The sequence below is a fragment of the Lotus japonicus genome, chromosome 2, assembly GCF_012489685.1.
Source record: "Lotus japonicus ecotype B-129 chromosome 2, LjGifu_v1.2".
Lineage (NCBI taxonomy): Eukaryota > Viridiplantae > Streptophyta > Magnoliopsida > Fabales > Fabaceae > Lotus > Lotus japonicus.
Window position 1 is genome coordinate 83,651,224 of NC_080042.1, and position 12,396 is coordinate 83,663,619.

A 12,396-nucleotide genomic window follows, 5' to 3' on the forward strand; every position below is an offset into this window, starting at 1 on the left:
AGTTCAATATGTAGAATAATAAGAGAAATTTTCTAAGTACAAGATTGTAAGCAATGTTGTTTACTTTGACTATGTTCCATGGATATATTGCAGGTTATAATTGATTCACATCCTTCAATAGTGGCTTTACTTGCAGCTTTGCTATTTGGTGAGTCAGTTAGAGTTATTGGAGCTGCTGGGCTTTACTTTGTGTCATAGTAGATGTTATGTAATCATTAATATTCTCTCTCTCTTTACCCCGCCCCTTCTGCCTTTTCAATCAATTCTATTATATGTATAGTCTGAACTTCTGTCCTTCTGCCTTGTGAGAAAATTAATATGATATATATTGTCTAAATTTCCCTCATCACGCCATTTCTTTTCATCCTTATTCTTAAAGATGCGGTAAACAGCCCAGTTTGCCATCTTGCCATCTGCATTTTGAGTAACAAAGTTTAGTGACCAATGATGAATAAGACAAAAGGAACCAACTTTGATAATGATATATCCTACCTACCAACAAACCATTCTCATGAAATTTTAAAATGCTTTACTCTAAATTTCTGCTCAATTTTGGTGTAAAATAAAATGGTCACTTTAAGAATTCGAGTTCCGTCTAATTTTACTCCAAAAGATATTATATAGGTGAGGATTTATCTACCATTTATAAAAAATTATTTAGTTTATTGTGAAACCATAACCGTTACTAAGTCACTATAGGGTGTAATTTTTAACTTTTTTATGTACCAAAAAAAAGTAAATCACTATTTTATTATTTACCTTAGATGGGTTAGCAATTAACGCAAGACAGAACTCATGCATCATCCATTCGGTCCTCCTAGCATAGGCTCCTTCCACTTTCCAAAAATTCAGGGTATTCCTCTTCCCAATCACCTGATCATTTCGGAGGATAGGAATATATTTATCTTTTTCCATAACTCTCCACTGGCCACTCCCTGCAACTCTCATATCACTGTTTTTAAGATCACGACTCATGGTATTGTAGAAGAAGCACTTGCGCTCATTGAAAATCTTTCCATCTGCAAGCACAAATTAAATCCAAAAACACCATCTTGGTTCAGTTTCCAATTGAAATTAACAACACATAAACATTTGTGAGACTTGGAATTTTTGTTTTTTTGTTTTTTTATAGGACACAGTGTACATTCTCGGAGTTAGATAAGGGCTGTAAAAAGACTAAAGGGTTGATGGAATATAGTGAAAAATATGTTTCCATTTCCAATTTATTGGAACTCACTTGAATTTCAATCAATAAAAGAGACTATTGAAAAGAGAGTGTTAAACTGTTAAAGTGAGAATTGATAACACTTCTCAGCTCATGAAATAGTGAAAAGAAGATATTTCTGATTTTTTGAAAATTTGTTTCGCCAACCTCCTCCTGGCAAACTCCAAGGCTCAATTTGAAACACATCAAAATCTGGAATGATTTGAAAAGGAAGAGGTTGAGCAAAGACCCTCATCTTCAGGTAGAAATCCACAAGAATCTCATCAGTAGGATTAAACTTATATCCGGGTAACAACCTAACAGTCCCATCTTCATCAACATAAGTCATGAGGTCCTCCATCGCAAAGGATCCATGTCACACCAAGGAGGGACTGTTTAATTTGAACTCTTATGGTGAATAACAGTTGAAAATTCATGTGGTATGGACATCAATTTATAGTTGGAAATGCAGTGCCATCAATTTTGGTGTGAACGTGAGAGAGTTAAGATAAGAGAGAGAAAAAAAAAAGATAATTGATAACACTAATATTTCTCATATGAGTTGGAAATGAGTCTCATTTGACTTATGGGAAGGAACTCATGGGCGAAGGCGACCGTTAGATAAAATAAATGACTGATATTTTTTTATCGGTTTCACGAAAATTTGCTAAATAGAGAAAATGAAATCTTTATTATTTTCTGAGAGAGCACTTTAGAAGTGAGGGCTTACGCAGTTACGCGCAGGAGCACTTTATTTTAATATTTAATAAATGAATTTAATATATCATATATTATTAAGTATGGATTTTTTTCCTTCAAAAGAAAGTACGGATTTTTTTCCTTTACATAAGATATGGATTTAATTGTAATTAATTGGATATACAAGGCTGGATAATTCAATAAATAACTTAATATTTTTCATCAGGAGGAATAACCGGTAATAATTATCTTTAAAAGTATCACCACAATAATAATTTAACATATTGTAATTTGATTTTATACACAGAAAAAAAAAATAAGGGAAACATTGAATATTTTTATCTTTAGAAATCATATAGTATGATTTGATTAATCCCTAATTTAGTTTATCTAATAAAACTTATCCATGTTGTATTTTCCCATAAAAAAAAATATTTGTATTTTTGTACTTTTACAATTTTTTATGAGATTTTTAATTTGGAAAGAAAATAATAGAGATAAAAAAATAATTTAGACTTTATAAATATTAAAAAATATGAGTTTGATGCAAAATGTAAGATTTATTCTATTTTAGGTTAGCTAATTTCTTTTTGGTCTTGACCAAGGTATCCTTACAGCCGACAGCCGTGAGACTAATCTTTCGTCCCACGGTCAGCGCACTAAGCGGTAGGGGTAGGTTAGCTAATTTCAATGTTTGAAAATAGGATATAAAATAAGAGATACCACTTTAAAATAAGAGATACCACTTAATTGTAGTAGAAGTTGTTGGTGTTTTTTAGGCTTTTTTAAGTTAATGTTTTCTATTTTCTCATTTTACATACACATAAATAATATTTTTTTAATATCTTAATGATAGAATAATTAAGTGTTTATTTTTTTTTATTGAAATGAAGGAGTTTCATTTATTATACACAACATTTCTCTTCTGCAAGGTTGCACCCCAGAATTACATGCTATAGTAGGGTCAAGCACGTCTTTTACATTTAAAAATAAATAATGTTGTATTTTCATTTTTGGTTTTGGCACAACCGTCCTCCCCTCAACTCTGCATGTCATCCGCCGTCGCCGCCACTAGATCTTCTTGTCTCTTCCCCTTTCTCCTTCCCCTAGAACCCAACATCACCACCATCGAAAACCCCCCACCCAACGACACCACCACCTGCCATAAACCTTTTTCTCTGGCTTTTTGTTATTTGACTTATTTCGATTTTCACCATAGATCATAAAGAAGAAGAAGTATAGACAACTTTTTCCTTTTAAGGGGTGTTTGTCCATTGGTTAGGTTTCAAGTATATGCTAAAATAAATTTTCAATTCCACTTTGATTTAGCTTTTTTTAGTAAAATTAGTTACAATTTTGGATTATCAAGTTAAAATTTGAAAAGTATATTGTATTTCTAAATTTATTTTAATCTTTATATATGATTTTTCTTTGTGAGGCCACATGGGTGCTAAAAGTAACAAGACATCATGACAAAAAAATGGATGAGAAAAAGGAACATGGTTACTTCATCTTTATTTTTATTGAGTCTCATGCTAATGTGTTTGTTCACCGTTCCTTATTAGCGGTTTCCGACCGACACTATAGTTAAGTGGACCAAAAATTTTAAATCAACTTTTTGTGTTGGTTAATTAACAGATGTTAAAGAGGAGAAATTAGTGTCGTAAAAAATGTATGAGATTGGCCGAATAATTTATTCCGCTCATAAGAGTTGAAAATCAAATTATTAATCACTTGGTTAAGGTACTAAGTGCGAAATCCGTTAACTCGTTTGGTTTAAACTACTAATTAAGTTTAAAAACAAAGATTGAATATTCCATAAGTTGTGCATTGAAATATTACCTTGAATGACAACTTTAAATAGGATATATACAAATAAAAATAAATAATGAAGGGTAGAAATTGATCTAGGAGGATAAACATTCATTGATTTTTGGCCCATTGGTAGCATTAATTCATGCTGAAAATGTAAACTGAGGGCAGTACTAGCAAAGCAACTCTTGGAGAATCAACCAACATCAAAGAGGAACTCGATAGGATGGATCCACCATTTTCAAGATGAACAAGTTACCTCTATTACCTCTTGATATTCTGTCAAGTTTTGAAGACATTATTTTAGCTTAACTTCTAGCATAAGCTCTTAAGCAAGTGTATGGGAGAGCTTATGAAAACAACTTCTTACCTACATTTTGAGTTTATTTTCATAACCAGCTCAAATTAGCTGATAAATTAGTGCTTATACATGCATATAACTTATTTTGAGCTTATTTAACCAAACTTCTCAAATTAGCTTATGAATAAGCACTTATCGCATAAGCGCGTAATTAAGTTGTTTATCCAAACACCATAAATAGACCAAACTAGCATCAAAAACCATTTTAATCATTTGAAGTCTTTATTAAGATCTATAATAGTGGCTATAACTGTAGTGTAGTGTATTACCTAGTTGTAGAATGGCCAAGTTTCTATATTTTGAGCTCTCAAGGTATCCCCATTAATCGCCTGATAGATCTTTCCATTTGGTCGCAAGAATTTTGGCCTCTAGCATAGTTTAACAGCAATTATTTATCATGTTACGAATTCAAATGAATTTGCAAACCCTTAGACGTAACATAGACAAACCTGTGAGTAACGAGTAGAATGGCACGTGAGGAGAGTGTTGACACTAATGCTGAGTCATCAAGGAAAGAGGGACTGCATAACAAACTCCCTGAATTGGAGGAATTGGGACGCGGGAAGAGAGAGAAGAAACCCAGCTGGAAACTAACGGAATCACATGGAGGCTAATGATTTATAGGAGAGGAGTGGAATGAATTAGGCATGTAATTGGTTGTATGAACTTCCTTCTCCCTCTGAATGTTCTTCCCCCTTCTTAACTGTTCTCTCAATTCTTTATTTTCTTCTGCTTGTTCTTGAGATTTTCCTTCGTCTCCATCTCACTGAGACTTGGAATTTGTTATCATCAATTGGAACACGTTTCTTGCTGAATCTACTGTTTTCTCATAATCCCTGTAGTTTGGTGCATTACATTGGTGCTTTCATCTCACCATGGCAGACAACACACGAATGAAGGAGATTTACGCAGAATTGAAGAAGAACGCTGATGCGATTGCTCATGTTAGCGACGATCTTCATCTTCAAATTGAGCGAGTGGAATCGGTGAATCAAGCTCAGATGGCGAAGATCGACGTGATGCAACTATCTAATGAGTCTCAATTCACACAACTGAATGCGTTAATGACTCAAGTGTTGCAACAGTTGCAATTGATTCCGGTGTCTTCCCATGGTGCTTCGAGCTCAGGCAAAGATCAACAACGTAAATCGTTTCAGGTGAGATCTGTCAAACTTGATTTTCCTCGCTTTGATGGGAAAAATGTTATGGATTGGATTTTCAAGGCTAAACAATTCTTTGATTATTACGGTACTCCAGATGCTGATAGATTAGTTATTGCTTCAGTTCATTTAGATCAGGATGTAGTTCCTTGGTTTCAAATGATTCAAAAAACTGAACCGTTCATCTCTTGGCAAGCTTTTACTCGAGCTCTAGAACTTGATTTTGGACCATCTGCTTTTGATTGTCCTCATGCTACTCTGTTTAAGCTGGCTCAATCTGCATCTGTGAATGAATACTATATTCAGTTCACTGCATTGGTGAATCGAGTGGATGGGTTAAGTGCGGATGCGATTTTGGATTGTTTTTTGAGTGGATTGAAGGAGGGAATTAAGAGGGATGTGAAAGCACTTGAACCTAGAACATAATCCAAGGCAGTGGCCTTAGCCAAACTGTTTGAGGAGAAATACTCTCCATCGTCAAAACCACAACCATTTTCAAATTTAGCCAGAAATTTTAGCTCTAATACTTCAGCCTCATCAAAGTTTCAATCAAATGCCCAAAGAAGTGATACTACAAAACCTACCTTACCCCCATTATTACCTACACCTCCAATCAAACCATTCAACATTAGGAACCAAAACATAAAAAAAAAAATTCCCCTGCTGAGATCCAATTGAGAAGGGAAAAGAATTTGTGTTATTTCTGTGATGAGAAATTTTCACCTGCTCACAAGTGTCCCAATCGACAAGTTATGTTGCTCCAACTAGATGGAACAGATGAAGATCCAACTGATGATCAAGAGACTGTGACTGAAGAGGATAGTAAAGAAAATGACTCACCACTTGTCCTTAAATTCTTTGAGAGGTTCAAATGGTGTGGGAACTATTCGGTTTACTGGCCAAGTAGGGGGCATTCAACTCAAGGTACTGGTGGATGGTGGTAGTTCTGACAACTTCATTCAGCCTAGAGTAGCTCAAGTGCTGAGCTTACCAGTGGAACCAGTCCCTAAATTTTGTGTTTCAGTGGGGAATGGACAAATTCTGCGTGCTGAAGGGCTCATTCGACAGATTCCTCTGCAGGTTCAAGGGCAAGAACTAAAAGTTCCTGTTTACTTGCTACAAATTTCTGGTGCAGATATAATTTTGGGATCCACATGGTTAGCAACATTAGGTCCTCATGTAGCTGACTATGCAGCATTATCATTGAAATTCTTTCAGAATGGTCACTTCATTACTTTATAAGGTGAAAGCAATGAGGAGGTAACTCAGGCTCAGTTCAACCATCTCATAAGATTGCACCACACCAGGGCAATTGAAGAATGCTTTGCAATACAACTTATTCATCAAGATGTACCTGAGGATACTTTGAAAGACTTGCCAACCAATATTGATCCAGAATTGGCCATACTTCTGCACACTTATGCTACAGTTTTTGCTGTCCCTACGACACTACCACCTCAGAGAGTACAGGGTCATGCTATTCCATTGCAGCAAGGATCAGGCCCCATTAAGGTTAGGCCTTACCGATATCCTCACACACAAAAAGAGCAGATTGAAAAGATGGTACAGGAAATGTTGGATAAAGGTATAATTCAGCCTAGTAATAGCCCTTTTTCCTCTCCAATATTACTTGTCAAGAAGAAAGATGGAAGTTGGAGATTTTTCATTGACTATAGAGCATTGAATGCCATCACAGTGAAGGATAGTTTTCCAATGCCAACCGTAGATGAGCTGTTAGATGAGCTATATGGAGCACAATACTTTTCAAAGTTGGATTTGAGATCCGGATACCATCAAATTCTGGTGCAGCCTGAAGATAGAGCCAAAACTGCCTTTAGAACACATCATGGACATTATGAATGGTTGGTGATGCCATTTGGTCTTACAAATGCACCAGCTACATTTCAGTGTTTGATGAACAAGGTGTTCCAATTTGCTCTCAGGAAATTTGTCCTTGTTTTTTTTTTTATGACATATTGATTTATAGTGATTCTTGGTTGGATCACCTCAAACACTTGGAATTGGTGCTGCAGACATTGAAACATCACCAATTGTACGCTAGATTATCCAAGTGTTCATTTGGGGCTACAGAGGTAGATTTTTTGGGACACACGGTATCTGGTAAGGGAGTCTCCATGGAAGCTTCTAAGATAAAAGCTGTGCTAGATTGGCCTACACCAACTACTGTGAAGCAGTTAATAGGATTTCTTGGTCTGACAGGGTATTACCGAAGATTTATTAAATCCTATGCACATATTGCTGGCCCATTAACTGACCTTCTGAAGAAAGACAGTTTTCTATGGAATGATGATACATAAACAACATTTGTGAATCTCAAAAAAGCAATCACTGAAGCTCCAGTATTGTCCTTACCCGATTTTTCCCAACCATTTATTTTAGAAACCGATGCATCAGGTATTGGTGTGGGAGCAGTATTGGGACATAATGGTCACCCCATTGCTTATTATTCTAAGAAGTTGGCCCCTAGAATGCAGAAGCAGTCAGCATATACAAGAGAATTGTTAGCTATCACAGAAGCTCTAGCCAAATTCAGACATTATTTGCTAGGAAACAAGTTCATTATCAGAACTGATCAGCGAAGCTTGAAAAGTTTGATGGATCAGTCACTACAAACCCCTGAACAACAGGCCTGGTTACACAAGTTCTTGGGATACGATTTCAAGATTGAATACAAGCCGGGAAAAGATAATCAAGCAGCTGATGCTTTGTCCAGGATGTTTTCATTTGCTTGGTCAGAGCCACACTCATTATTTTTGGATGAATTGAGGGATCGATTGGCTACTGATCCTCGTCTGAAACAATTGCTAGAGACTCACAAGCAGAATGAGGAAGCAAGTAACTATACCGTTAAGGAAGGCTTTCTGTTCTGGAAGGGTAGACTCACAGTACCCTCTGAGGACGAAATTATACAGAAGATACTTCAAGAGTATCATAGTTCCCCAATTGGAGGTCATGCTGGTGTCACTAGAACATTAGCAAGACTCAAGGCTCAATTCTATTGGCCCAGAATGCAGGAAGATGTCAAGGCTTATATACAGAAATGTTTGATTTGCCAACAAGCCAAGTCAGACAATACCCTTCCAGCAGGATTACTCCAACCACTACCTATCCCTCAACAAGTTTGGGAAGATGTGGCTATGGATTTCATCACAGGTTTACCAAATTCTTTTGGATGGACTGTAATCATGGTAGTGATTGACAAGCTCATAAAATATGCTCATTTTGTGCCCCTGAAAGCTGATTACAGCAGTAAAGTGGTAGCTGAAGCATTTATGAACAACATAGTGAAGTTACATGGGCTACCAAAATCAATAGTGTCTGACAGAGATAAAGTCTTTACTAGTTCTTTCTGGCAGCATCTATTCAAGCTACAAGGGACTACATTGGCCATGTCTTCAGCATATCATCCACAGTCAGATGGTTAATCTGAAATCCTGAATAAATGCTTGGAAACGTATCTTCGATGCTTCACTTATGAGCACCCTAAAGGTTGGGTCAAGGCACTGCCTTGGGCTGAGTTTTGGTACAAAACTGCGTATCATATGAGCCTAGGCATGACGCCATTCAAAGCATTGTATGGCAGGGATCCACCGGTTTTAACTAGACAATCTTGTTCAATTTTGGACTCTACTGAAGTAAGGGAACAACTTACTAACCGAGATGCTCTGTGATAAGCGAGTAATTGATGCACTTTACCTGTGTCTTTCTAAGCTTCATTATATACATTTTTGTGCTTAATTGTTATGACTTAGCCATATTTTGACCATTAGTGCTTATTTGGATTATTCATGGAAAAGTGCTTAATTCTACACTTTTAGTTTCTGTGACTGTTTTGATAGAACAGGTAGAATCTGGAGCTAGAAATATCGAAGTAAGGCCCATAATATGTCGTGGGAAAGCTAACTCGAAGCCCTACAACTTTCATGTTCAGCACAATTTGAGAATCAGCCTCTAACTTGGTCACAATTTCCTTGCAAAGTTGTTGTCGCTAATCCTGCGAGTCTGGAATAGTCTGCACTAAAACGATCATATCTTGGGCTACGGAACTCCGAATTAGGATCCGATTGAAGGCCCGCGAAGCTGACTTAAAGAGCTACAACTCTCATGTTTACCTCAATTGAAGATTCAAACTTCTTGTGGGACCGGCGAATGCCTGATTGTTCAGCAGCTTACTCCTTTATGTGGGCCCGATTTTGTGAAGATTTAGAAAAGATTTAGATAACAAAGATTGTTACTTGATGAACAAGTTTATTCACTAGTATAAATAAGTGAGTTTAGGCTTTTGTTAGACACGACCACCTCACCACATCTCACCATCACCTCCTCCACCTTCTCCTAATATCTCTCTCCATCTTTTCTAGTATGAGTTGCTAAACTCCATAATTAGTCTTAGGATTTTTAATATTCTTGTGTTTGCAAGCTTGAGGTTCTGTTCTTAATGCAAATTCTTTCTTTATTAATTCTCTTCATCTCTATTTCTGATCTAGGGTTTGCTTAATTCCGTAGTTTTAGAAATAAGAGTTGATGCGTGTTCGCTTAGTTCATGTTAGTTCGTAACTGTTTCTTAATCGCTTAGTTTAGGAAACTGTGAATTGATTTTCGCTTAGTTAATCAACTCTCACGAATTAGGGAAACAATAAGGAAGAATTAATCTTTTGTAACCAATGAAGGTTTGTTGCACTTGAACGTTATAATCTGAGGACTAACGCTTTCTCTCTTCTGTCTAGTCTATTTAGTTATTGCTTTGTTACTTTTCAATCCAATCAATCAACTCCCCTTTTAGGTTTTTTATTTTACTCTAATATCAATTAATAATTTATCAAGTTCTTGTGAGAACGATCCTGGTGTTAACACCTTGTACTGCATTCAAAGCAAAAATACTTTGACACGCACCCGCGACAGTGCGTTCGTCAAATTGGCGCCGTTGCCGGGGACTTCGGTGATTATTAATTGTTTTTAGAGTATTTTTTTTTTCTTTTTTTTATTTAATCTATTTTATTTTCGTTTTTATAAAAAAAAAACAAAAAAAAAATATCAGTGGCTATACGTAGATTTAATTTGATTTTATAATTACTTATTAGATTATAGGTTGTTTTTCTTTTATATCTTTTATATTTATCTCATATCTTTTATTTCTATCTCATATCTTTTAATTCTCTTTCCCATCTTCTATTTTAAATCACTATCTTCTATTCTTATTTCTCTATCTTTTCTCTCTTTTATTTTATTTTGCTATGTTTTCTATCTTCTTTCCCTTCTTTATTATTTTTATTATTATTATTACTAGATTTTTTTTTTTACTAACTTTTTTTTTCTTTTAATGTTGCAGGTTTCGTTCAATTTTTTTTCTTACCAGATTGTTTTTTTTTTCCTTTTGTTACTAACATTTTTTTCAGATCTCGTTTTGTTTTCTTTTACTAACAATTTTTTTATCTTCGTTACTTTTTTTTATTTTCGTTACTTTTTTCTTATATTCCTTTTATACACGTTTTTTTTTTCCTTAGATTTATATTTTTTACTATCCGTTTGTTCTCTTTAATAACAAAAACAAGTGTTAGTCTGTGGAGTTTTTTTGCAGTGATGGAAGCTAAACTTGATAAGCTAGAAGCCAAACTCGACGAGATACAATTTTATGTAATACAAATGTTGCTCAAGAGCCATCAACAACAGTTTGAGTCACCTCAATGTTATCCACAAAAGAATTTTGAAAATATTTGGTGTGACCCACCTTGCTATCATCCACAAGGGCAATTCCAACAGCCTATTTATGCACTACCATGCTACTACCTGCAAGAGGAATTTCAATATCATTTTCATGATCCACATCATTCACAAGAGGAATTCCATCAACCTCGGAATGATCCACCCCAATTTTTGGAAGACTTTTCAAAGCAATATGAAGCAAACCAAGCCCAGTTTCAACAACCTCGACACGAGGAACCTTCCATATTGCAAGAAATTCAAGACATGTTGAACCAAATGTCTGCAAATCTCAATGCAAATGCTAATCAACACCTGCAAGATACTGCGAATTTACAAGCTCCAGTTAACGAGCTAGTTGCACACGCTCCCAAATTGCAACATGAAGCTGATGCAGAGATTGATGATGAAGTTAATCCTTGTGATGATACTCATCTTGATGCTAAGACTAATGGTTCTGGTGATATTAACGAGTTTGAAGTCGATGTTGCTTCTGATGCTGATTCTAATGATGAAGCCAACCAACAAGAAATACATCTCCCTCTTCCACATAGAACTTATGAGAGTGATAAGATGTATCATGGTGAAGAAGAAAATAAGTTGTTGGATGATTTCAAGAAGTGTTTTGCAGTGAATGCAGTTGAGAAGATGGATGTAGAATGTGGATCTAAATTAGCAATTTTTCCACATAAGCCGCTTTTAATTAATCTAGACATTTTTGAAAAAGTCGTGCTTATTGGAGAGTTTGTTGATTGCAAGAAGCCAACCTCAATGGAAGAATACTTTTTGAAACCTCTACCGAAGCCTCTAGACAAAGAGTTGATTGTTGAATGTACTGATTTTTCATTTACTCTTATTTCAGGTGGTACACATGCTTGGAAATTTTTTTCACTCAAACTGAACATTGTCATGAGTCATGCTGAAGGTGCTAGAAAACAATTTGGGTTTGTTAAGATTGTTGTAGATGAGATCCCTCCAAAGCCACCTGACTTGTGGATTGTCTTTGTTGTGCCTCAAGACTATGAGCTTCCTCTTAATGCAAGGCCTCCACCGGACCCAGGTGATAGCAGATTCAGAGCATTACCAGGTTTCAAGCCTCGCCAGCTCCCTTGATCCCTGGTTTTTCCTAACCTTTCTCTTTTATTACACTTGTCTAATTTATTTGATGATTTGTGCCTCACATTGGGGACAATGTGTGATTTAAGTGTGGGGGTGGGAATCTTATTTAGAGTAGTAGAACCTCAGTTAGGATAGTTTGCAATTTCAATTTATTTGCTTTGTTTTTATTGTTTTCAATAAAATAGTTCACACTTTTTCAATGAGTTTTAGAGATGCTGAGTTTGTGAGCAATATAACGACTTTTCTTCTAAGTTTCAAGTCTCTTTTGGGATGAAGTTGCTTGCATTTTGAGTTCATCATGATTTGCATTGAGAACTGAT

At 35.7% G+C, this 12,396-nt stretch overlaps 1 protein-coding gene across 1 annotated transcript; it reads right to left on the reverse strand.

Moving 5' to 3' along the window:
* Positions 1-332: 332 nt before the first annotated feature.
* LOC130737147 (NAC domain-containing protein 83-like) lies at positions 333-1,565 on the reverse strand. Its single transcript, XM_057588913.1, has 3 exons — positions 1,373-1,565; positions 760-1,019; positions 333-413 (listed from the first exon to the last, which is right to left on the reverse strand). Exons 1-3 carry the CDS (start codon positions 1,563-1,565, stop codon positions 333-335), a joined length of 534 nt encoding a protein of 177 aa, XP_057444896.1.
* Positions 1,566-12,396: the final 10,831 nt, after the last annotated feature.